Source organism: Eriocheir sinensis, chromosome 22 (genome assembly GCF_024679095.1).
Source record: "Eriocheir sinensis breed Jianghai 21 chromosome 22, ASM2467909v1, whole genome shotgun sequence".
Lineage (NCBI taxonomy): Eukaryota > Metazoa > Arthropoda > Malacostraca > Decapoda > Varunidae > Eriocheir > Eriocheir sinensis.
This window is the reverse complement of record NC_066530.1, coordinates 18,926,320-18,952,665: the sequence shown is the minus strand read 5'-3', so window position 1 is coordinate 18,952,665 and position 26,346 is coordinate 18,926,320. Positions and strand designations below refer to the sequence as shown.

General features: G+C 48.0%; 1 protein-coding gene across 9 annotated transcripts in view; it reads right to left on the bottom strand.

Annotated features, from left to right (window-relative positions):
• Window positions 1-635: 635 nt before the first annotated feature.
• Window positions 636-26,346, bottom strand: part of LOC127002195 (homeobox protein prospero-like) — a 233,811-nt gene continuing 208,100 nt past the window's right edge. The window contains exons 7-11 of one of the 9 annotated variants that reach the window (XM_050867885.1): window positions 25,558-25,596; window positions 18,834-18,875; window positions 18,018-18,177; window positions 4,665-4,809; window positions 636-4,440 (exon numbers count right to left, since the gene is read on the bottom strand). In XM_050867885.1, the coding sequence (XP_050723842.1) occupies window positions 4,258-4,440; window positions 4,665-4,809; window positions 18,018-18,177; window positions 18,834-18,875; window positions 25,558-25,596 (569 nt within the window). In that variant the 3' untranslated portion in view covers window positions 636-4,257. Of the gene's footprint in view, window positions 4,441-4,664; window positions 4,810-18,017; window positions 18,178-18,833; window positions 18,876-21,740; window positions 22,167-25,557; window positions 25,597-26,346 lie in introns of those variants that run through there. The other 8 variants (XM_050867886.1, XM_050867887.1, XM_050867888.1 and 5 more) reach the window with 8 other exon arrangements.

Below are 26,346 nucleotides of genomic sequence, written 5' to 3'. Positions count from 1 at the left end.
CCATTAAACTTTCGGTGAGTATAACCAGATATTACTTACGATTAACAATTAGTATTTTCCTTTGATAAATCGTTACCTTCCTTTACGGTGATGATAAATCTGGGGCATTAAACTATCGGTGTTCATATATTACAACAAACCACTCGATATCAGGGAACATGAGAGCCAGATTAGCGATTCTACTCACTTAGATAATTAATAGTTCAACACTCACCTCGTTCGACCCTTGCCGGAACACCTCGTAGACACAAAGCAGAGCAGATAATTTCTTAGCCTTTAAATCATTAACAACATGCGCAGTGAAACATCTAGTGAACAATTTCCACCCTGCATAATGCTAATTAGGGTTTCAAGGCCAAGAAATCTACCTTATGTACACTTGTGAAGCCGGGCGCGGGACACGCCTTCTCCCCTCCGCGGTCCTCTGCACACTGGCGGCGCCGCGGCGCGTGGAGGTCCGAGCCGTCTAGTCGAGGCTTCATGCTGGTTCAGTGACTGACATTGCTAGTTTGCTATTCACCCATTACCCATTGTAGGCTTCTTCCTTCATGGAGAGTATTGCAAAAACTTGTGAACTTTGCTCTCATCATTGCAAAACGTGTGTCCTACAGTTGATATGCCAGAAAAAGCCAAAGCCATGTCAGGAAAATATACTTGAATCGCTATATAAAAAGTTACAAATATGGAATACTCGATTACATTGGCTGCTGATCACCTTCCTTGATTGTCGGGTGTCGGGGCTCCAGGGCCGTCCCTTGACACACCGCCGAGTGCGTCGCGCTGGCCGCCGCCCCGGGTGCGCGCAGCACACGGCGGGGCGGGCGGGGCTGTGCTGGTGGTGGTGGTGGTGGTGGTGTTTGGTTTGGATGAAACGCCGCAGTTCGGTTTGAATCGTATTTATGTCTACAAACTAGTACATTCTATAATAATTGAATATATGTTATATATGCAAAACACATAATGCTAGGTGCACATTTTAAATAAATCAATAAATTAAACTTTAAACATTTCATCTTTAGAAACTAAACCATTTTTGTCTTCTATAAATCCAACAGAAACTGAAAAAGCTTCTATTGGCATAAATCAACACTTCACATGGAATGCTGAAAGCACTGAAAGTTCCATGGGGAGATTATAGTGAAAAACAGGGCCGCCCTCTCTCGAAATGTAAGACCAAGGCACTTGAAACACTGGACGTTTACCAAGGCGACCCTTCCGGTTAGTGCTGTTGACAACTGCTTTAAATTTTGTGTGGAAAGTTTGTGTCTCACCCCCAGCCCAGGTGGTACCAGCCGTGGTGAACTGTGGTGGCCGCCAATGTTGGCACCAGGCTGAGGTATGTGGTGGCGCGGGCCGGGCCCTGCGGGGGTGTCGCCGGCCCGCGCCGAACAGAGGGGACAAGCGGGGGCGGGAAGCGGAGCGGGAGGGAGAGCACCAAGTGATGGGGCATAGGGGTCCACAAACTTTATACTAGATAATTTTGCCTTCGGTTTGGTCTTGTGTTCCTGCTGGTGCAGTATATCCCCATAGAACCAGTGCTTCGTAAAACACCAGAAAGTTATCATTCCATCCAGCCCTGAGCCCGGCGGGGCGCTGCGTGCCGTCTGGGCAGGGGTCAGGGCTGAATTGTTCAATTGCTTCGACAGAGACGTCGAGAGAATGGACATCAATAGCATCATCAACGGGTACAACAAGCCTGTAGTGAACTGGGAGAGAACATGTAACACCAAATCAAACATGGAATAGCTCTGATTCATAACTATGGAATACTTTAACCACGGTCCCCTGACTCAGTGACTCGCCGACACCTGTTGATGCCGACCCTGTCAGATGGACCTCATTACAAACTAGCTTCTGGAAGCAAACACTTAACTGTTCTTTTACATTCTAAGGTATGGACTAGACTGGAAAAAAAACATTGGTTTGGTTGCTGCTAACCCGTAAAAAGGTCAGCTGGGGTTAGTGGAAAATAAAGAAAGAAGCAGAAATACCAGAAAAAAAATGTTTTGGATTTCATGAAGATAATATGAAATGCTTACAATCCCTTAAAAACTTGAAAATTTGATTTAAGAAAATATAGCATTAAGAGACTTAAGTTCACAATCAATAGAGAAACAATCCCTATACAAAAGCAATCACATCACTACCCATTTCTAAGGTGCCTAATTTGATGTTTCTGGTACGGTCCGTGGGAGCGGTGACCGCTGGTGCGGCGGCGGGCGGCGCCGGCTGCTGCAGCCTCGTCTGGCTCGCACAAACTACGTCATGGAATGTAATAAAAACGCCTAAATGGAAGTACCAGACGATTAACACGGTTGTACATTTAGCACCAAAGTTTTGGTTTGAAAAGCATTATTACCATGATGTCTCATGTAATGTCTATGGCGTATGGAATAGCATACAATAGCAAATACCAAAAACAAACAAAGTAAAAAAATTACATGAGCATAATAGACTGCCAGAGACAATACACTGCCAACTAGCTCTGCATGTTCACACAACTGTACTGACAAAGAACATTGAACTGTACTGAGGGCGGTATAGAGCCTTCCCTACACTGGGGCCAGGGCTGCGGCGCTGCGCCACGGAGCGGGGCTACACCACCACGACTACACCAACAAAAATCCACTTGTGACTTCTGCTAATACATTTGTTTGACATTGTAACTGTTCATGTGTCTTTTGGTTTCGTAATTATTAACAACTTGCATTAGTGGAAAGCTTTGAGATAGACAGGTTGCTTCTATCTACAAAGCCTCAAGAACAGAAATCCCAACACCGTATTGGTTAGTAAATTTGTTAGTCGAGCAGAACGCACTACAGAAGAGGAAAAGATTAGTCAGATCTGAGCAGTCTCGAGATCACTTTGATATTCATACTTTGGGTCAGGTTTCTCAACATAGTTAACTGATTATGCTTTGGTCTGCATCACAACAGACCAGAGATTCATTCATGTGACTAGATCTCACATACGATGTCTTCTTGCAGTCAATCTTAGTTTACGACCACCACAAAGCAAGGCCACTTTGGTTTGTCTTATGCTCGCAGGTAACTCGCCTAACACAGGTGGTTGTGAGCAAGTGTCTGTGACTTGGGGTATTGCCTTCTTGTGGTGAGAGGGGGGCGGCGCGGGCGCAGGAGGACGCTGACGTTCTCTTGTGGTGTGGGATTGGCAGCATCCAAACAGGTTCCGCTACCCGCAGCCAGCTGTGGGCCCCGGCCAGTGTGTATGCCCCCGGGGCCAGACTATGGAGTGTATGGGCTTGACTGTGTGGTTGGCTATTATAACTTGGTAACTGGGAACCACCATCAACAACTATCCTACATGCATGACTTAAAACTAGGAGCCTTACTTGAGAATCAGTGCAAAAAATCAAAATAATCAGATCAAATAAACTAGGACCTGGGTAGCTATCATGTGACTAGGAGACTCATGCATGCAACACTGTGCATGACTTGAGAAGTGTGGTGCAGTTAGGAGGGGGGAGGTGCCCCCAGTGGCGAGGGTAATGGGTGGCCCCAACCCTAGCAAGGGAGAGGCCTGGAACATGGGTGGCCCAAGGCCCGGGGAGGGTGTCGGGCCGTGCTAGCACGCCAGGGCGGCTCACAGGGCCGCGCCTTCACAAGACATCCTCTGGCTCGAGGAACCAAACAAACAAGGGAAACAGAAGTAAACTATATACAAATTGGGTACATTGGGCTGTCGGAAAGATCTCATCATTGTTACTGGAAGGCATGGAAAGGCACAAATGCTTTGTCTCATAGATATTCACAATAAATCAAGGCTACAACATTTGGACAAAATTTGAGACATGCACCTTCAATATTTGTATCATGATAATAATAAAAGAATGCCCATATAACAGTCCTCCATCTTAGCCTTCTCTGAACATGTCTTCCTCTGATAGTCCAGCCTTAGGCCGCTCATTCACTGGTATGTACAGAATCTCTATCTTCTAGGTGTTGCAGCCGAAGTGGCAGCTGAGGTTGCTGCAGCCGGTGGTGTTGCAGCTGAGGTGACAGCTGAGGTTGCTGGTGTTGCAGCTGAGGTTACTGCAGCTAAAGGTGCTGCAGATGAGGTTGCTGCAACTGAGGTTACTGCAGATGAGGTTGTCGCAGCTACAGAAGCTGTGACTGAGGTGATAGCAGAGGTTGCCGCAGTTGAGGTTGCTGCAGGGAGATCTGCAGCCGAGAGAGGGGGAGCGGTGGGCGCGGCCGCCGGGGCCGGGTTTCGCCCGGCCGGGGCGGGACGTCACCGCTACTCCAGCTGCTCCAGAAACGTCGGAGACTTGAAGTACTCGGGCACCTGCTCGTCGAGACGCGCGATGACCTTGTAGATCGCCTTCTTCCACGACTGTTCCGTGTCCTTCTGCTCCTGGATGGCCTTGAAGAACTCCCGCAGTGTCTGTTCGACCACGTACCTGAAGTGCTCTGGGATCTGCTGACAAATAACGCTCTGTTAGATCCGTATATAACGTAGGAGCCGAAACCTCTCGTCTGTCAGTCTGTGCCAACAGGACTGAGGCTTCAGGCTTTCTAGGGCTGTCGAGCATTACTCACAAATATAGACAGAGCAAAACTCACATCATAAAAGCTGACATAATCACAACACATCCCAGCCTAGGTCTTGGGTAAGAATGACGGACTCTCAACATATAAACTAACCTCAAGGTGGTTGTTGCGGTTGTAGTGGAGATTCAAGGCGCGGATGATCTCGGACTCGAAGTTGACCACGATGTCGTCCGCGTTCTTCAAACCTTCACTTAGGTGTTGCCTCGCGTACTTCTCCATTTGGATGTAGTAGAACTCCCTGCGGACGAAGAAAGGCACGATAAGTAAAACGAATATAAGGGTGGAGATTAATAATGCATGCTTTAAATGGTACAATGGCGATAATAATGAAAGAAATGAGGATAAAAGTCGATAGATAGATAGATAGATAGATAGATAGAGAGAGAGAGAGAGAGCAGACACGCGACCAAGATTACATCACATGACACACACACACACACACACACACACACACACACACACACACAACGAAACCACCCTCGCTACTCATTGAACACTTAACCTAATGATTTTCTCTCTTTGTTTTATGCATTCCCTCCCTTATGAAGTTTAGAAAGGGTGATGGCGAATGTGTGTGTGTGTGTGTGTGTGTGTGTGTGTGTGTGTGTGTGTGTGTGTAGAGGGGTTGAAGTGACGAAATAATGAAGCTATCGCGCGCAATATTCTTCCCTAACCACCATTGCTCAGCGGGGTGACTTATACCACGTAACTCTATACCATAACACTTGCGGAATATACCTGGAATTACGAGGGAAGGAGGGCGGCGGAGGGAGATGCGGGGCCCGTATGTCAACACCGATATTTATACACAACGGTAATGGGAGACGCGTAGCCTACTCCTCCCACGACGAACATAATATGAGAAACAAATGCCTATATTCTGAAACGTATAGGACTCCCACTCCCAATATGTTTAATAGAACGGGCCAAATCCTCTCACATTAAGAGAAGACGAAGGTTATCTAGATAATCAAGAATACGGACTGGAAAAGGGTGCAGAGAGGATGTAAAAGGGTGCAAGTTGATGTAAGAAGGGTGTAAATCGTGTCTATCCTACCCCTCTGAAATCAAGACATTACGAAGAAAGAGAATCAAGAAAAGGGTGCAGAGACGATGTAAAAGGGTTGTAAGTGGATGCAGGAGGGGTGTAAATCGTGTCTATCCTTCCTCTGTGAAATCAAGACATCACGAAGACAGGGAATCAGCTGACGGGCAAACCAGAGCCGCGCCAAAAAACACCTGCTGGGAACTGCCGGGAACGTGAGGCGCGTCTCGGCACGACTCGGACGCTAAACCCCGAACGTGCGACGGAAGGGCGGGAGAGGATTTCAGACTGACATAAATGAGCTTCGATATTATCTGCCGCAAGGTTTGTCACATACCCCCCCACCCCAGTGAGAGAGAGAGAGAGAGAAAGAGAGGAGGTGGAGTTAGAGAAAGAGAGATCAGTGTGCAGTGGATTATATTTCTATCAATACTGCAAGGAAGAAATATATGTGTGCTTTACCTTTTATCAACTTTCAATACCAAAAACAAAGCAAAAACTCGCATTCTTTCCTTAACTATCACGTATTGCATCTCTATAATAACCTTCCGCTAACCTTCGCTACCCACCCAGCAAGCAAGCGCAAGATACGTTCCTAATGCAAATCTTCCCAATTCCATCTTTTCCTCCTCCCTTCCTCTCGTTAACCTTCGCTAACCCTTCCCTCTTTCCCCTCTGCAAACCTTCCCAATTTCTCCCTTTCTCCCTTACCTGTCAGCTAACTCCCAGCAAGCAAGCGCAAGATACGTTCCTAATGCAAATCTTCACAATTCCTCCCTTTCTCCCTCTCTTCCTCTCGCTAACCTCTACTAACCCTTCCCTCTTTCCCCTCTGCAAACCTTCCCAATTTCTCCCTTTCTCCCTTACCTACCGCTAACTCCCAGCAAGCAAGCACAAGATACGTTCCTAATGCAAACCTTCACGATCCCTCTCATTCCCCCCTCCCGCTAACCTTCGCTGTTCCCCCCCGGCAAGCAAGATGAGTGTCTGCGGGCCCCATGCACCCCACCATCACCACCTGCCTCCCTCTCTCCCTCCCTCCCACTTAGCCTCGTTCCCAGTTTCTTCCCGCTTCGTTCGGTCCGCCCAGCCTTCAGCCGCATCTCGCAAGGCAGTGAGTTAAGTTAATAGCTCGAATTTATAGCCCGCTGGCAGCCTCCATTTGTCGGCGTGGCTGTCCAGATGCTGGCGGGGAGCAAAACTGTGGTGATAGATGGCCCTCGGTGTGCCCGCAATCATATACTTTTCCCGCCGTCTCTATCTTGGGGATTACCAGGGTCATATTCTTAAGCATTTCGCCCCCCAAGCACACACACATGACAAGGCTTTCGTGGGCGTGTTGGGCATTTTCAGGGGGTAGTTGTATGACCCTGGCGGTAGTTTGATCATTCTGCTATACCGTGAAGCAAACAAAAACATTCATCAGTACCCGATTGATCTCCTTCTCGGCGTCTGACAATAAGGGCGGTAGTCTCGTGGCCTGAATCAACGCTTTCCGCAACACAACGAGTAGCGGGCTTTTTTTTTTATTGTGGTTTCCTTTTTTTGTGCCCTTGTGCCGTCTCCTTTGCTGTAAAAAAACACAAAAAAACCGACTCGCTATCTTCAAGGACTCCCCTCGTAAGACACTCTCCAGAAGGGACGAACACCACACAACGACTCGGGTAAAAGTGCGGGCGAGCAAAATGACTACGGCGGCAGGAGGAGCATCTCGGCGTGGTAAGCAAGGCTCCATCTCCTCGGCCGGGCCCAAAAATATGTGTTAATTAAGCTAACGAGGCCACAGATAAGCTCGGAGATGCCGCGACTAAACCCCCAAACGACTCCTCGGAGGGCAATTTGGGTCGTATAAATCTAATGCCAACTTGAATGTGAAATGTGGCAAGTCAGCGTTAATGAGGAGTAAGAAATCTCAGAGGCCCGATAAGACCGCCTCTGGATTTGGTCACAGACAGCCGCGCTAACAAGCTCCACTCGGGCTAATGTCTGCTTGTCTTAATGAATATTTACCGCGGACCGCCTTGTTTCCTAATGACTCCGGGGCTCCTCGACTTGACTGGGGGTGATTACATGATCCAGGATGGCGGGGGATGAGGGGGTTAAGAGGGCGCGGGGGTCGGTATAAGGGAGCATTCCGATGGGGAGCGCTGAGAGGAAGGAAGGTAGGAGAGAGGGAGGCGCGCGGCGGTTACGGAGGAAGGCGGAAAGCTATGCACTTCGACCCCTCAGTTTCTTCTCCCTGGCGCCCTCTTCCTCCTTCCCTCCGGCGCTCATCTCTCTGCTTGGAGGAGACGCGAGCATTGATTAACTACTGAAAACCCTGCAGTCATAAAACGAGGTAATAAACGCAGGGAGGAAGAGATAACGATTTCCAAAAGGTGCACTGCTTCTTTGATTATGCTCTAGTGATATGCATTTGGCCACACCTGCGTGCATACCTGAAACTACGACACACCTGTACACGGAAGGAGAACCACAAATAACCAGGTAAAAAGAGGTAGAAGGAAGAAAAAAACGAAGCATCCATCCTCCCGGAAAGAAGACGGAGAAGAAGGAGAAGCAGAAGAAGAAAAAAAAATCGAAGTTTGCCGTATGGCTTGACAAACCCGGAGTAGAAGGGTTGTGAGATCCTCGAGCCTGCCGCTGCCTGAAGCACGATAATTACCACTAACAGATAGGCCGAAGCACCCGACTGGACCCAACAACCCGCTCACTCGCTACGGAACGGAACCCGGACCCACACCCACACCTGCCCCCATGCATTCCAAACCTAAGAATACCGCACCAGGAGGCCTCGATCTCGTCCTAGGTGGCTGGAAACGCTTACAAGACGAGTACGCGATGCTCTGAGACGTGACCGGCGTAAAAACCTTATAAAAAACTACCTCCGGCAACTTAGCGAATGAACCCCCCCTTAAGAGAGCCTCAAGGGAGAGAGAAGACGGGGAAGAAAGAGGAGCAGAGAGGAGAGGAAGATAGGGATAATGAGGAAGAAAGAGAATAAATAAAAAGAGGGGAAAGACAAAGGGATCAGGCACTAATGAGGCCAGGGCGTTACACAGAGCGGGGAGGAGGAGGAGGAGGAGGAGGAGAGAACAGTTAGCAGGACGAAGATGACGAAGAGAGAGAGAGAGAGAGAGAGAGAGAGAGAGAGAGAGAGAGAGAGAGAGAGAGAGAGAGAGAGAGCATCGTTCAGATTTTGTAATACGAAAAAAAAAGACGAAAGTTCATTAACGTTACAAAGTCCACATTTGACGCATTAAGGTCATAAATAAAACCTTGCAACACCGGCCGATAATAAATGATAAGAAAAAGATAAGAAAAGAAAACGGAGGAGAGCAAGATATCAAGTGACACTCAACTAATAATAAAAAAAAAGGATTGGGTTCTGAAAATCAGCTCCCCGTCATCTATACTCTCAGGTAAGCACAGCGGGTCTTTCATTTATACTTCTACCTGTCCCACTTATGAATGCACTCGAATAGGTAATCACAGGTGCAGTAGTAGCAGTAGTAGTAGTAGTAGTAGCAGTAGTAGTAGTAGTAGTAGTAGTAGTAGTAGTTGAGGTCTCATTATTACGTAACAAGATCGTATCCCTTAAGACTAGTTACAAAAAGATTAAGAAGAGAAAACAAGTGACATCTATACAGCGAAACCCCCTTGACACCCCCTCCTCCCTCCCCTTCCCTCTTACCCCCTCCACATCTTCCCTTCCCACGTAAACACCCCCATCTCCCCTGAGCCTCCACCCACCAGCTTCCCCCTCTCATACAACACCCTATCCCCCTCAATCTCCACCCAATACCTCCCCACACCCACCCACACCTCACCTGACTCTCCCAACCCATCCATTTCATCAACAACGAGGCATCAACTCCACACAAACTTCCATAGACCACAAAAACCCTGCATGCGAAGGTAAGAACGAGAGACAAGCAAGGCGGGAGTCACAGGTGGATGGATGAGATGCTAGGGGGTGTGGGCGGGGTGGGGGTGTGGGTATGGGTGGTGGGTGTGGGCGGCCGAGGGAAGGAGGAGGAGGTACGTGAATAAACAGAGGAAGAGATTAAACAAGAACGGATGACGAGGTACATTACTTAGACCCAATGGTGGTGGTGGTGAGTGGGCCCAGAGAGGCAGGTGGAAGAGGAGGAGGAGGAGGAGGAGGAGGAGGAGGTGGAGGAGGAGAAGGTAGGCCGAGAGAGAGAGAAAAAGAGAGTGAGTAGGCGGAGGAATGCACTCACGGGGCAGGGTGGATGGGTACGTACACACACACACACATGTCCCGCCCGCCCCCCCCTCTCCACACACACACACACACACACACACACACACACACACACACACACACACACACACACACACGAGCAGGGAACTTTTTTTTTTCGAGGGGGACGAATTTTTTTTAAGTGACGAAATTACAAGCTTTGGAAAGAACGATGGATGAGAGAGAGAACGAGAGCGAGAGCGAGAGAGAGAGAGAGAGAGAGAGAGAGAGAGAGAGAGAGAGAGAGAGAGAGAGAGAGAGAGAGAGAAGAAATCAATCCCAAGGAGCACAACTCTCCCCCCAGTCTTTTGTACACTCTCCTTCCTCCAGAGTGAAGGAGCCTCCGCCTCAAGGGCCGGCCAAGACGCTCTCCCCCTCCCTCTCTCCATCCGGTCCCTCCCTCCCTTCTCTCCACTGCATCCGACCTTCTTCCAACTGCATTCAGGGTTGCCACGTGCTCTTGTGTCTGTGTGTGTGTGTGTGTGTGTGTGTGTGTGTGTGTGTGTGTGTGTGTGTGTGTGTGTGTGTGTGTGTGTGTGTGTGTGTGTATGTGTGTGTGTGATGGGATGATACAGAGCTTTATACACACACACACACACACACACACACACACACACACACACACACACACACACACAAACTGCATACACAGCCTCATACATGGTCATAAAGTACATACACAGCTACGTACACACACACACACACACACACACACACACGAGATGCATAGACAGCCTCCCATCCCTCCTTCCCTCCCTCATAGCCTCCCTCCTCCTCTCTCTCCCTCCCTTCCTCCTTCAACCCTTTCCTCCCAAGCAGCTCCGTCGGCCCCATCCCCACCGTCCAAAATTTCCATCTTCTCTACGCCGCTTTTTTCTCCGCTACTTTACAGCCGCCCCCCTCCGCCCCGCCGCGCCCCCCTTTCCTGTTCTACTTCTCTCAACCCTCCCTTTCTTTCTCCCCGCTCTCCTCTTCTCCCTAATCAGGCTCTTAACGGTCCCCTCCATCCCCCCCCTCGGCCTAGTCCCCGCTCCTACTGCATATCCCACACGCTGGTGCACATCAAAGAGCTCTGTAATAAGATAGACTTACATACTAAACGCGGACGCCACACCGCAAGCAGTTCCTCTCTCTCTCGACGAGCCGCGCCTGTCACCGCTCCGTTTTTTAACTTCGATGTTCTTTCTTTCCCCCTTTCTTTCCTTCCCTTCTCTTCCCCCAATGCACTCCCCTCGCCACCCCGGACTTTCTCTCTCTCCCTCCTCCTCTCTCTTTCTCTCCCTACTTCTCTCCGCCTCCTCCTCGTGTCTCTCAATCCGCTCATCTTCTCTTCATTTCTCTCTTTTCCTCTCCGTCGAAGTCGAGTCGTCTATAAGCGCCAGAAAGGTTCTATAGATGACGGAATCCTAACTCCTTCTCTTTCTTTCTCTCCCTACTTCTCTCCGCCTCCTCCTCGTGTCTCTCAATCCGCTCATCTTCTCTTCATTTCTCTCTTTTCCTCTCCTTCGAAGTCGAGTCGTCTATAAGCGCCAGAAAGGTTCTATAGATGACGGAATCCAAACTTTTTAGTGACGACGCCGGACGGTTTAGGGAGAGGAAAATTACGGGCGAGTTTCGTTCTTCAGTGTAATGGTTCCGAAACTTTTCCTACGCGATGCAAGGCTCAGAACTTTATATTATTATCCTGGAGTTTATGTTTTCCCGTGGCGCTTACTAACTGCATCATTATCTATCTGTTTGACGTTATCTTCCTCTTGCGCTGATAAAGAAAGCGATATTATGTGTTACTGATACGCGATTACGAAAGTCTCTGGTAAAGTGAATGTTATTTTCAGTCATTATACTTCCTCACGAGCATATGAGAAGTAGAGGAAAAGGAGGAGGAGGACCAGGAGGAGGAGGAGAAGCGATGTTACAAATTACCTCCACATTTAAACTATTGCTAAAGTCTACGGTAAATTGTATGCTATTTTCAATTATTATACTTCCCTACCTGGATTTGAAAAGTAGAAGGAGGAGGAGGAGGAGAAGGAAAAGGAGGAGGAGGAGGAGGAGGAAGCAAATGAGGAGGAAGTAGAAGGAAACGAAAAAGGAGGAAGTGGAAGAGAAGGAAAAGAAGGAGGAGGAGGAGGAGGAAGAGCAAGAAAAGGAGGAGGAAGAAGAGAGAAAGAACGAGACGGAAAAAAAGGAGGAAAAGGAAGAGGAAGAAAAAGAAGAAGAGGAAAAACTACCCACATACGAATTCATAAACACCACCAGAGGAAAAAAAGGAGAGGAAAAAACCCCCAGCGTAACGGGAACAGAAAAAAAGCGTTCCAGCCTATCGGAGAGACGGCCTACCAGCCTACCAGCCTCCGTCTACATGCCTACACGATCAGACGTAATTAGCGCCGGCAGAGACACACCGAAAGTCAGAGAGCAAAGGTTCCGGACGCCGCGGGTTTCTGAAGGGACGAGCGAGGCAGAACGCAGAAGAAAAAGTAGCCCAAAAAAGTAGCGTAAGAAGAGAATTACAAGAAAAAGTAACCCGCAGAAAGAGCCCCAAAAGTAGCGAAAGATTAGAAGCGTAAGAAAAAGTCACCCAATAAATAGCTGACGAAAAGAAGCATCAGAAAGAGTAACCAGGAAAAGTAGCCCAAAAAGTAGCGGAAGAAGAGAATTAAAAGAAAAAGTAACCCGCAGAAGGAGCCCAAAAAGTAAGCCAATAACTAGCTGAAGAAAAGAAGCATCAGAAAGAGTAACCAGGAAAAGTAGGCCAAAAAGTAGGTTAAGAAAAGAGAAATAAGGAAAAGTAACCCGCAAAAGGAGCATAAAAAGTAGCGTTGATGACATTCGACCTTGTTCCGCTGAGCTTAAAACGAGGTCAGCTTTCTCCTTTCCCCCATCGAGAGCGAGAGCGAGAGAGAGAGAGAGAGAGAGAGAGAGAGAGAGAGAGAGAGAGAGAGAGAGAGAGGAAGGAGGGGGAGGGGGCTATCGACATATATGACAACAGGAAGATCGTTTATATAGAGAGAAGAAATAGACAAACTGATATTCATACACGCAACTCCCTACCTCTACCCTCCCCTCTCCCTCTCCCTCTCCCTCTCTCTCTCTCTCTCTCTCTCCCGGGGGTGGGCGTTTTCTGCCTTAAGCCTTAATCAGCGGCGATAAGAGGGCCTGGCAGATAAGGGCTCGCGCGCCACTTGACATGTCTTGCTGCACCCTAGATTGAGTTTGCTCACCCCGGCCCTTCGAGAGCTCGTCCTCACACACTTCTTAATTAAGGCTCTTCCGGGACCTGCGAGCCTCGACGACGGCGGCCAACCTAACCTGCAGGACCACGGTGAGCTGGACTGGTCTGGACGCCCTGGAGGACCCGCCACGCCCAGTCACCCGCAAGCGAGGACTGGGCTTTGAAATCTTGTTCGTAACGTAGCAAAGAATTGATGGATGTCGCGAACTCCAACTATGAACAATAAGATCTGAAGAACAGTGAATATAAGCCCGTAAATGATAAAAGTAGACTCATAATCGAAATCTTGCTCTTTAAAAGTTTGTTAAAGATTATACACAGCCGTAAGACTTCACTGGCTGCTAAAAACTTAAAATCCGAACGAAATTTCGGCGTAAGATCGGAACCACAGTGAAAACGAAGCCATGGACATTAAAAGTAAGGAAGGAAATCGAAAGGAAAAGATGAAAGCAATAGCCAAGTGTGTCACGAGGTTAAATGAGTCAGAATCTATCGCTCAAAATGCGTTTCCATCACTCAGGTAGATTATGATTTATCAAGTAAGCACGGGACGAGGAGGAGGAGGAAGAAGAGGAGGAGGAGGAGGAGGAGGTGAACGACAAGAGCTTTTCACACAACTCTTTATCACTTTCTCCCTCACGCACCCTCCTTCCTCTCCTCCTCCTTCCTCACCCTCTCCCTCTTTCCTTATTTATCCGCCGCAGAACAGAACGTTTTCCGGGAAGGTGAACGAGGCAGGTAAACACGGTGACATCTGGGAGGAGGTGAACTGCTTGCCGTACCCTCCACCTGTGTCTGTAATCTGCCACGCACACCTGTGAACCCAAACACCTGGCCGCGTTAAGGGTCTCGCTAAGGCTCGTCTCGTCGCCACTATCACCTGGTTAGCGTTGGTACACGAGGATTCAGTCGCCGCAACGGGATAGCAATTCAGTATAAGAGAGAAAGAGATAAACATGAGAATAGACGAATGTGGTATAAGAGAAAGACAGGTAGCAACAGATCACTTGGTTAATGTTGCTACACGAAGATTCAGTCATCACAACAGGATAGCAATTCAGTACAAGAAAGAAAGATAGACATGAGAAAAGACGAATATAGTATAAGATAAAGGAAGATAAAGACGAGAAATTACACATATGGTATTAGAGAAAGAAAGGTAACTACAGATCACACGGAGATTCGGTCATTGCAACGGGATAGCAATACAGTAGAAAAGAGAAAGACAAAAGGAAGGGAAGGATAGAAGGAAGAGTTGAGTAGACGAAAGGAAAGAAGTAAAAACAAATGATAGACAAACGAAGGAAAGAGGGAAGGGAGAAAGGAGAGGAAAACATGAGAAAAGACGAGAATACGGTACAACAGAAGGAAAATAAGGAAAAGACGATGGAAAGGGAGCGAAAAAAGACTAAACAAAATAAAAATACATACAAAAAATAATAAAGGAAAAGAACTTAGACAAAACAACGGGATATCAATACAGCATTAGAGAAAGAAAGATGAACACCAGACGAGACGATGATGGGTTGGGAACGGAAGAAAAGAAAAGTAAAAAAATAAAGAAATACAGAAGAAGAAGAAGAAGAAAAAGAAATAGAACGGAGAAGAAACAAATAAAAAAGACACGGCAAGAAAAGTCAGCCCAGTAACCGGAAATTAGAAGCGACGTGAAAAATAAAAGAAAGACGAAGGCCAGAGAATAAAAAAATGTTGAGGAAATAAAAGAAAAGAAAAAGATCTGAGAAAGGAAAAAAAGAATGTTGCCAGAAGAATATTAAGATGAAAAAAAGAAACGATATAAAAAAAAGGAGAATATGAAAAGAACTAGCAGAGGAGGAAGGGAAAGAGGAGGAGGAAGAGGAAGAGGAAGAAGAGAGGAGGAAGGGTAAGCAGGTTGGGAGAAAGATGACCTTGATACCACGGAAAGAAATGAAGGAAGGAAGGAAAGACCCCTCTCTCTCTCTCTCTACTTCTACCTCTACCTTCCCGTGGTGAGTCAATATTAGTTTGGTTCCAGCCTGAAGTCACCGCCAACTCAAGCCCGCTCGCCTCCTTACCCTGAAACCCACCCAGCCTGCGCACACGCCCACTTCCCAGCCCAAAAACTAACCCTTCCGACCCCACGGCCACAACCACGCCCGTGTAACCCACCTCAAACCCACCAAACGCTCGCTTCCACGCCCATCTAACCCAGCAACGAACCTATACACCTAAGACTCCTCACCTAATCTTCCCTTGAGGTACGTTCTGAGAGAGAGGGAGGCAGAGAGAAGAGGAGAGCAAGTGCATAGGTGGCCGGGGTAAGCATAGAAAAGGTCCCGGCGAGGAGGAGGAGAGGTGGAGAGGGAGGCGGGGAGGGACAGAGGGCCGGAGAATGAGAGAGAGAATGCGTGGGGGACAAGAGGCTGAGAGAGGACGGTTGGGAGGGCGTAGGAGGGGGGCGCATCACAGAGGTAATGGGTTAGTGGAGACAAAAGAAGGAGTGAAGCGCTGAGTAGAGAGGAGAGAGGAAAGGAAAGGAGAGAGGGAGCGCTAGGTAGGTGGGTAGAGGTGGTCCGGGTGTCTCCATATGAAAACAGGGACGGGAAAAGAGAGAACGGGAAGGTATATAAAGGAGATGCATTGGAGGTATTATTTTCTCGTGTGTTTTTATATCTCTTTGACTTGCTCCTCCATGCCACTTCGAGCCACAAAGACGAGGAGGGAAATAAACAAATAAGGAGTTGGAAAAATTAAGTGTGGGGTGAAAAAATACTTATAATCTAAGGCATAGGATGAAAAAAAGAAAGATAAGAATTTAGTGTTCGGAACGAGAGAGAGAGAGAGAGAGAGAGAGAGAGAGAGAGAGAGAGAGAGAGAGAGAGAGAGAGAGAGAGAGAGAGAGAGAGAGAGAGAGAGAGAGAGAGAGAGAGAGAGAGAGAGAGAGAGAGAGAGAGAGAGAGAGGGGGGGAGAAGAGAGAGAGGAGCCGGTAGGTCTTGCTCGTGTACCCCTCCTCCTCCTCCTCCTCCCTTCTTCTTAATCCAACATTCATATCACCCGCGGCTCGTCTCACTGCATTAATTACGCTCCTTTCCATCGCCTGCGCCTGTTCTTCTCTCCATTATTACTCCTCATCTCTCTCTCTCTCACCTGCTTACTCATTACCCACTCATCTACGTCACCTTACCTCATTATCACCTGAGAGAGAGAGAGAGAGAGAGAGAGAGAGAGAGAGAGAGAGAGAGAGAGAGAGAGAGAGAGAGAGAGAGAGAGAGAGAGAGAGAGAGAGAGAGAGAGAGAGAGAGAGAGAGAGAGAGAGAGAGAAGGGGGAGGGGGGGATGCATCGAGGGTCAGGTCAAGCTTTAAAGTTTCAAGGAAGTCGTCTTTGAGCGTAAGAAGTTGAAGGGAAGAGAGGAGGAGGAGGAGGAGGAGGAGGAGGAGGAAGAGGAGGAGGATGTTTATAAAGTCTACAAGTAACTATCACACAAAATATCTATGCAGACAAACATTAGGGAAGAGGGGAACCACGCACACACACACACACACACACACACACACACACACACACACACACACACACACACACACACACACACACACACACTCACAAGAACACGCACATTATAACCCCAAACAATTCCTAGTCAATCCTCTCCTTCCCTTCCCTTTCCCCTCATTTCCCCTCTTCTGCTTTCTCTCTTTCACACCTAATTCATATCTGCGCCCTCCCCTCCCCTCTCACTCCCCTCTCTCTCGCACATCATTATTCTCCCCTTCTTCTCACACCTCTCACCCACTCCCTCTCCCCTCTCTCTCGCTCCCCTCTTCATCCCCTTCCTCCAGGTCTTGCAGGTAATTGTCAGGTCAGCGTTCATTTTACACTCCCCGCCTCGACCGCACGCACGCAGGTGATCTCCGGGAAATTACAGGTAAGTTTGAGACTCTCCCGCTCCTCTGATTTCCCTGTCTATCGTTTCTGAGTCTCCCTGAAGGCTGATCTCGCGTCCCCCTGCAGCTGAGGCGAGGCGGACCGCTGGACAGACTCATAACCTTGTAACTAAACCTTCCGAGGGTCTCTTAGTGAGCGCCCGAGGATGTGTGACCCCTGCCTGGATGTCGACTGAGGTATCTGATATGGCTCAATTGCATAGTCATAGCAGTAATGATAATGATAATACCTGGATCATCTCAACTATCCAATCAAGACTATCGTACGACTCTGGTGATGATTACGAGGGGGTGATTAAACATACATACATACAAGCATACATACATATACATAGGGTAATACATTAGGCCAAGACAAGTGTACATCAGTCAGCGTTTGTGATTTCTCTTCTTTAAAGGTTATGGAACTCGAGATGCTGCCTGAGGAGATTGTATTGAAAGGGGCCACTGATGGACTGACTGACTTACTAACTGACTGACTAACTGACTGACATTTGTGCTTCCTATAGAGTTCTCTGGCTCAGTATATTGTCTTGCATGAAACGACTAACCAACTTACTAAATACCTGACTGACTTAGCTGACTGACTGACTGATTTGTGCTTCCTAAGTCCCCTAGCTTAGTAGATGGTGTTTGAAGAGCCGACTAACTGACTGACTGCTTGAGGGATTGACTGACTTAATTAACCGACTGACTTACTGACTTACTGACTGACTGACATTTGTGATTCCAAAGTCCCCTGGCTCAGTAAATTGTCTTGGAATAGCCAACTAAGTGACTGACTGATTGAGTGACTGACTGACTTAACTGACTGACATTTGTGATTCCAAAGTCCCCTGGCTCAGTAAATTGTCTTGGAATAGCCGACTAAGTGACTGACTGATTGAGTGACTGACTGACTTAACTGACTGACTGGCGGACACTTGCGTTCCCTAATTCCTCCCCCCCAAAAAAGGCATTCATGTACTCACCGGAAGTTTGAGAACCACTTGACGAGCTGGGCAGTGTTGTTCTTGTTAAACTTGATATCTGGGAAGTAGGTCTTGAGCACTGACGACGAAGGGTACCGAACGAAGAAGAACATAAGCTTCGCCTTGCGCAGGTGCATCGGCGTCAGTGTGCTGGAGTGTGCTGGAGTTAAGGAAGAGAACCCGCATTGTAACGCCTCTCCTGGTAACAAAACACATGACTGGCTGGGCCTTAGCGCGATCCATACATAGAAAATGGTAAACAGCACCCCTAGCGCTGCGCAACGGGAGTCTTCATACCCTCGCGCCGACCTCGAGGCCACAAGAACGTGACTTCGAGGGTGTGGCCGCGGGAGAGTATGAAGAGTTTCCGCAGGCGAGCAAACAGGAGTGCGGGTCTATTCAATGTGTATGCTTCGCAGTCACTTAATATATGTATGTATTCATGATTATATATTCAAGTATTGCACTGTTGTTGTGTGTATGAGCCGTGTGTGTAGTAAAGAGGTGAGCAAGGAAGACTGAGCTTGTGGGAGGCGGCGAAGGGCGAGGTGAAGTAGACGTGACTGGATGAGATGAAGGAAAACGAGGCTAAAGGAGTAAATGGGAAACTATATAAAACTGACATGAATTCTGAATGACTACGATGATGCAAGTGAGGTAGATACAATCATAATGGATAATGGAGAGCGAAAGAGACAGCAGATACAAGCTAAATAAAAAAAAGATAAACAAAGCCAAAAAAGATGGGAAACTCGGAGCAAGAGAAGGTGTATTTATTTCATAGTAACAACAAGGATAAAAGCGCGGATCACATACTTAACATACTTTCGTCAGGGCCAGGGAAGTTAAGGCTTCTCCCTGAGGAAGACAAATAAGAGCGAACATTACTTCAGGTGCTGAGAAGGGGGGGAGGAGGATGTCAAGATGGGGGCGAGGGGGGGAGAGGGAGGGAGGGAGAGGCTGTGGATTATAGAAGGGACAAGGCGGAGAAAGGGAGGGACGAGGAGGGAGGAGGGAGGATAAGAAAGAGAGGTTTAATAAGATGATAAGGAAGTAGGAGAGGAAAGAGAGAGGAGGAGGAGGGAGGGAGAGGCTGTGGATTATAGAAGGGACAAGACGGAGGAAGAGAGGGACGAGGAGGAAGGAGGAGGAGGAGGAGAGGGATAATAATAACAAGAATGATGAGAAGAGAGAGAAGTAAGGAACCAGACGAAGGAGGAGAAGAAGGAGGAAGGAGAAGGAAGGAGGAAGAGGAAGAGAGAGTTAATAAGAAGATAAAGAAGAAGAGAATGAGAAGAGAAATGACAAAAGTGAGGCTGTTGGGTTATGCAAGGAACAAGACGAACGAAGGAAGGGAGAGACGAAGAAGAAGGAGGAGGAGGAGGAGATTAAGAGAAGGGTTAATAAAAAGATGATGAGGAAGTAGAGGAAATGAGAGGAGAGGAGAGACCAAAGTGAGTGTGGATTATTCAAGAAACAAGACGAGAGAAGGAGGGAAGGAGGGAGGAGACGAAGGAGGAGATGGAGGAGGCGGACGAGAGGGTTAATAAGAAGAATACCGATGAAGAAGAAGAAAAAGAAGAAGAAGCAGAATAACACAAGAGGGGAGAGAGAGGAGAGGAGAGGAAAAAACCCCACAAGTAAGAAGGAATCCAGGAGACAAAACATCGGGAGGTGTTTAAGTATGAGGAGGAGAAGGGACCAACAGGAGGAGGAGGAGGAGGTTGGAGGCGAGAAAGTGAGACAAGTGAGCCAGAATTAATTATGAGGAGAGGAAGGAGGAGGTCAGGCCATAATCAAACTGCCACCATCCACTGTGTCACCGAATGAGGCGGGGGGCGTACCACTCCCGCGTTGCCGTGCCCATCATCGGAGGCGCAATGAGATAATTGGGCAGTTAGTCATGAATAATTGAGGCATTAATCAGCCTATGACGATCCTGGGACCCCCGCTCCGAGCCCTCCCAAATGGACAGAGCCGACACTCCCGCGCGGACTTGGAGAAACTAACTGTCTTGAACCGGTATAGGGAGACGAGAACGAGGGGCGAGACGGCGCGGGGCGAGGCGAGGCGTGCAAGGGAGAGGGACGAGGAGCAACGGTCATACGGTCACACGGGCGGTCAGGACAGAGAACGATGAGTGTTAGGGTTGAAAGTTAAGGTTGCAGGTTGACATAGAAGGGTAAACGCACGTAAGTTATCGCATATAAGGGTTTAAAAGTAGACACATAAGGTTGGCGCGAAGATATATATGGATAGGGACGATTACGGGGACAGAACGATGATGGGGAGTGAATACAAAGCTAAAAGGGTGACATAGAAGGGTTAACATACCTAGATTATTAGATAGACTCGTATATAAAGGTGAAAATCAGACATATAAGGTTAGTATGAAGATAGAGAGGGAGGAGAACGGGCTGTCAGACGATCACACGGACAGAGAACGATGATGGAAGGTGGACATATGAGACTAAACATACGTATATTATCAGGTAGACGCTCATATAAGGGTTTAAAAGCAGACATATAACGGTGTGCACTCATCCTTTGGTGGTATGAAGACTTATATAGAGACGTGCGCACCAAGGTCTTTCCTCAGCGATGGTTCTCCTTGTATGGGGCTTAGGGGCGAGGGGGAGGAGGGGAAGGGATCATCACGAGGCGACGGAAAGCTTAGGATGTGAGCAAACAAGAGGCAGTATCATCGTGGGGCTTCTTGCGCCGCTGAGGTTTGGTGTTCATTCTAACGTGACTCGAAAGAAGGGAGCAGAGGGAGGACCCGCAGCGCCTCACGTCCGTCTCCTCGCTGCCAAGGTATCGGAATCTCCTCCATTTTGCCTCAGTCTTCATTTTCTTCGAGTGATCGGTGACAGCCTTCAGACGAGGAGGAAGAAAAGTCGCGTTCCGTCGCCTCATTGGCTGCGCCGTGACGGATCGGAGCGTCTCTTAGAAGGTTTCGAGCGCCAAATAAGATCTTGAGTTGACCTCGTAATCCAATTAGGAAGTCGGAGTGCTGCCTCGCGCTGTAGACATCGGCGAACCGCAAGTCGGATCGGCTGAAATAAGAGGAGGATCGACTCGTAACGAAACCCTACAAGGTGCAATGGCCGCCCCAGCCCGCCACACCACACCTTTGTGCCCGCCAGGAGGGAACCCGACCCCAAGACTTCCTTTACACGCGACTTTTCCTTTCCTGGGCGCGAGTTACAACTCCTGAAGCCTGAACGGGAATTGTAAAACCTCTTCCTTATCTCTTTTCACTAACCCTTTATACCTTATCGCCCTGTCTACCTCACAAGGGAACCCGACCCGATGTCTTTCTTTACACACGACGACTTTTACTTTCCTGGGAGCGGGTTACAAGTCCTGCAGCCTGAACGGGAGTCTTTACTTCTGATATGCGTTCATTAAAACTTATTTCTCGTCCCTCTTCAGCAACTCTTTACATTTCTTCGCCTTGTCTGTCTATATCACGCAACTAACACAAGCTACGCGGTCCAGTTCCTCATCCTTCGCCTTCTACATGGTTCAGCACGCAAGGACCTTCGCCGCGGCCACAAGACACCCGGATGAGCAACACCGCGGACCGTGACTTGGAAAACCGAACCTCGCGGGCGTTCTTCCTGGCGGTGGCAGACTTCCGTCCCTCGACAGTAACCCGAGATGATCCGCAGATTAGTCACGAGTCACCACCAATCCCTCAAGATCATCGCTACAAAATACCTGCCGGCGGTTTCCTTCCCCTTGCAAGTTGGCGGCCCCCGGATCATCTCGGCGAGCGGATGGTGGTGTGTGCGGGCTATTGGGAGAGAGAGGATGGGGAGGGGAAGAGGGCGAGGACAAGGATGGGGAGGATAAGGGCAGGATAAGGAGGCGTGGGCTGTATAGGAAGGAGGAACAGGGTTAGGAAAGGGGCAAGGATGGGCTAAAGAGGACGAAGAACTATGGTATAAGGGGGCGAGAATTTGTGGAGTTTATAGAGAGCAAGAATGGGATTAGGAAAGGGTTAACGATAGGAAACAAAGAGCGTGGAAGGTAAGGATAGGAAGGAGGCATGGAGGAGCTATATAGGACAAGGATAAGATAGATAAGGAAGTGTAGGATGGCTTTAGAAGATAAGGAAAGGATAAGGACGAGGATATCGGCGGCCTATAGGATAAGAATAGGGTAAAATAGAGGTATGGGAAGGGTGTCGGGAGGAAGGAGAGGGCGGAAAAGTCTGAATCAATGGAATGCGGCAATGAAGTCTATGAAAAGGAATCCAACACTACAGAAAGGGGAATGGGATCTCAAATAGGCACACAATATCAGACCATGAAATATATAAACAGCTAATGACTACGTGGAAAATCGCCAAATGTGAACTCTAAGGCAGAAAGGCACACAGGTGATGGGCGTGAAAGGAAGGTAAGTAGAAAAGAGGAGTTGATTAGTGGCCAGGTGTGATGTCCCTCCCTACCTCCTCCTCCTCTCCCTCTCTACCTTTCCTCCTCACTGTCCCCCCTTTCTCCTCTCCCTTGCCGTTCGTCCCTCTCTCCCTGCATATACCCGATCCTAACCCTACCTCACTGTCCCTCCTTCTTCTCTCCCTTGCCGTCCGTCCCTCTCTCCCTGTCCCTCCTTCTCTCCTGTCCCTCTACTTCTTCTCTCCATTACCGTCCGTCCCTCTCTCTCTCCCTGCATGCACCCGGTCCTAACCCTACCTTACTGTCCCTTCTTCTCTCCTCTCCCTTCCCCCACTCTCTCCTCTCTCTCTCCCTTCCTCACTCTCCGTCTCCTCACCACCTCAGCGCTAGCAACTGACCTCTCTCTCTACGTTAAAGACTTTGATCGTAAGTTTCGCCCCGACTCTTATTGATTCAAGAAACTAAACCGCAAAAAGATATAATTAGAGACGAAACTAGAAGAATATTAACTCTTATCTTCCAAGCACGTAATATAGTAGAAAGTGATGTTTTTGATATAGATAGATAGATGGAGATAGCGAGAGAGAGAGAGAGAGAGAGAGAGAGAGAGAGAGAGAGAGAGAGAGAGAGAGAGAGAGAGAGAGAGAGACTATCCAGTGCATCAAATATCTCTTCGCAGTGTCTCCCTTCTTGGAATCCGCCGCCTTCCTTTCCCCCCAGCGAGCGAGCCAGGAACACAAGTCTGCCAAGCGATCCCTCCTTAAGACTCAATATTACCCAGCTACCGCCAAGACGTGCGTGTGTGTGTGTGTGTGTTTTCGGATGAGTGGAGGAATACAGTGGAAAGAATATGATAAGCAGAGATAGATAGATAGACAGATAGAGAAGACGAGGCACTATCTATCTATCTTTCTATCTATCCATCGATCTTTTAACCCCTAATCTTATAACAGAGGAGAGGGGGAGGTAGAGAAAAGCAAGGGAAGGGGGAGAAGAGTAAGGGGAAAGGAGAGGAAAGATTAAGGGGAAGGGGAAAGAGTAATGGAAAGGAGGAAAGAGTAAGGGGGAAAGGAGGAAGAGTGAGGGGAAGGGGAGGAAGAGTAAGGGGAAGGGGAGGAAGGGGAAGAGGAAGGTCCTATACTTTATACACGAGGAAGGGGTGAAGGGAAGGGAAGGGAAGGGGGAGGTCCTATACTTTATACTCGAAGACCCAAATTCTACCACTTGAGAGCACCCGAGGGGCATGCATAACCCTCTCTCTCTCTCTCTCTCTCTCTCTCTCTCTCTCTCTCTCCCTCACGCACGCACGCACACCGCCCTCACTGCCTCACACTACATCATCATCCTACACTAAATAACAAATAACCTCTCTCACTTCCCTCCCTCTCCTACCTTCCCTCCCTCAGAAAGCCCCGGAGAAGCTTACATCCTTACTCCCTCCCGCCCCTCCCGACCCCGACCCCCTCTCGTCTCTCAGGGTCCTATCTCTCCCGGCAGCCAATGGGAGCAGACAATCACCAGACCAGCGGGACGGCCAGGCTGCTGATTGGTGGCTGGCGGTATCATGCAAGGCTGTGGGCTCGGGGGTTCCGGGAGCGGCCGTAGCGGGAGGGAAGGAAGGAGGGAGGCTGAAGAAAACGGGAGCTAGAGAAGAGGTGGGTTGAGGGAGGACTTCGCTAGACGTCCCTGACCACCACCTGCACCACCACCACTACCACCACTACTACTACCAAGCACCTAATACCGTGGAAAGTGGTGTTTACGATGAATAGATAGACAGATAGATAGATAGGTAGATAGATGAGAGAGAGAGCACCCACCCACTTACTCTCTCACACACACTCACACTTAACATTATCGGATGAATAAATATGAAAACAGTAATGCGGTAAACAAAATGAGATCTGAGTGATGAGACTGGCCGGCGTGAATAATGGAGCAGCGAGATTAAAAGAACAACAGAGCACAGGCTGAGACATAAAGGTCGTAGACATTAGACATAACTAATGAATGCCGTGGGGTCATAAGGAAGAACTGGTACAGAGGAACAAACATAAGAGGAGGAGGAGGAGGAGGTTCTGAAGAATACGTAGACAGGAGCAAAGGAAAAAAAAATCACACATAGACGCAAACTAGGCTTCAAACACACATATAGATAGATAGATAGTTAGATAAATAGATATAGATACAGAAATAGATAGATGTAGATAGGAGGACTAGGCCTTGGTAAATATGTAGATAGAGAAATAGGAAGATAAATCACATACACTCAAACTACTGCCTTCAAACACTAGAGAGATAGAAAGATATATGAATAGATAGGTAGACAAATAGATAGATAGATAGATAGAGAGAGGAAGAGGAGGTTCAGTAGACTATAGACAAGAGCAATGGGAAGTAAACCACATACTAACATAACAGAGTCTTCAAATAAACAGACAGATAGATAGACAGATAGAAATAGTGAGATAGAGATAGAGGAGAGTATATAGACGTAGCAATAGGAGGAGAAATCACACACACGCATAATACAGACTTCAAATACACAGACATACAGATAGGTAGAAACAGACAGAAAGAGAAAGCACTACAGAGGAGGCGTCAAAGCAAGCCACGGACCGAGACAAGACTAATAGGGACATCACGTGAACGCAACTCATAAAACGCAAACCGGGGATAGAAAAAGAAGCAGCAAATAAGGGCGCTGACAAGATAATAACAGGGAATGACAGGCAGAGAGAAGGGACGATCACTTGGGAGCCCACGGAAGGAGCCACTCTTCAAATGCCACACGGAAAGATTATATAACTTTTTAAGCAGCAATTTCGAGGGTTAGTCCGCCACTCAGGGATGACTTAGAGGTGATATTGCTCGACTATCCTTCACGCTAGACCATCAATCATCACGGAGAGAGGGGGAAAGGGAGTGTTGGAGGATGAACAGACATGAAACTGGGTAAGGTGGAACGGGACGGGAATTGGATAGGGACTTGTTCTCGTATTACAGGGCACAAATCAGCACGTAACAGGCAAAGCAGATTATGAAAAACGTGGTGATGGAAAATAATGGAGTTAATGAGGGCGTGAGGGATGATAAGGCGCCGGGAAGGAACGGAAGGAAACTGGCAATTGTACCTGAGTCTTGGTGGTGATGGAGGGGCAGCAAGTGACAACCTTAGAGGACACATGACACAGCGTTACTCATACGTGGAAGTGGAAGATGGATAATGTGTCACAGAAAGACGGGAAAAAGGCTACTGAAGAAGGTTACTAAAGGCTTATTGCTAGGAACTGATGCATTACACGATCAATTCTTTTTCAGTATTGCATTTTAAGAGGTAACGTGCACATGATAGCGAGATGAACTTAGTAAAATATTGACTCTGTGAGCTTTGTGATTAAGAAGTGAAGGGAATGGAAAGTCTTAGGGTTGTTATAGCTGGTTAGTTAAGTCAGGAGTGATGGAGATAGATTAGAAAGACTGATATAGACACTAATAAAAGGTGAAACAAGTTACACTGATGGAAAAATTAACTCAGAGGAAAATATGATACGTGAGACTTGAGACCAAATGAAAAACAAGCACTTAGAAAAAAAAATAAAGATTGTGAGACTTGAAAATGGAACACGTGAAGATGAACACTGTCACTGAAGGCTTAGGATGACGAGTAACTATCACAAGCATCACTGGTGTGGCGTGGAGGTGGTGTTAGAGGCACATCACTGACTGACTGACTTGGTGTGGACACTGTTTTTGGCGGCGGAGAGGGGAACTACACTCTGTTTCCTGATACAACTCGAGGAATAGCAACACAGACTCACAGCCCACACATTGAATTCAGAACTTAATGCAAAGGATGTTTTCGTGATGTGTTTTGCAGACTTTACTGCTGAACACTGAGGTACAATTTATGGACTTAATGA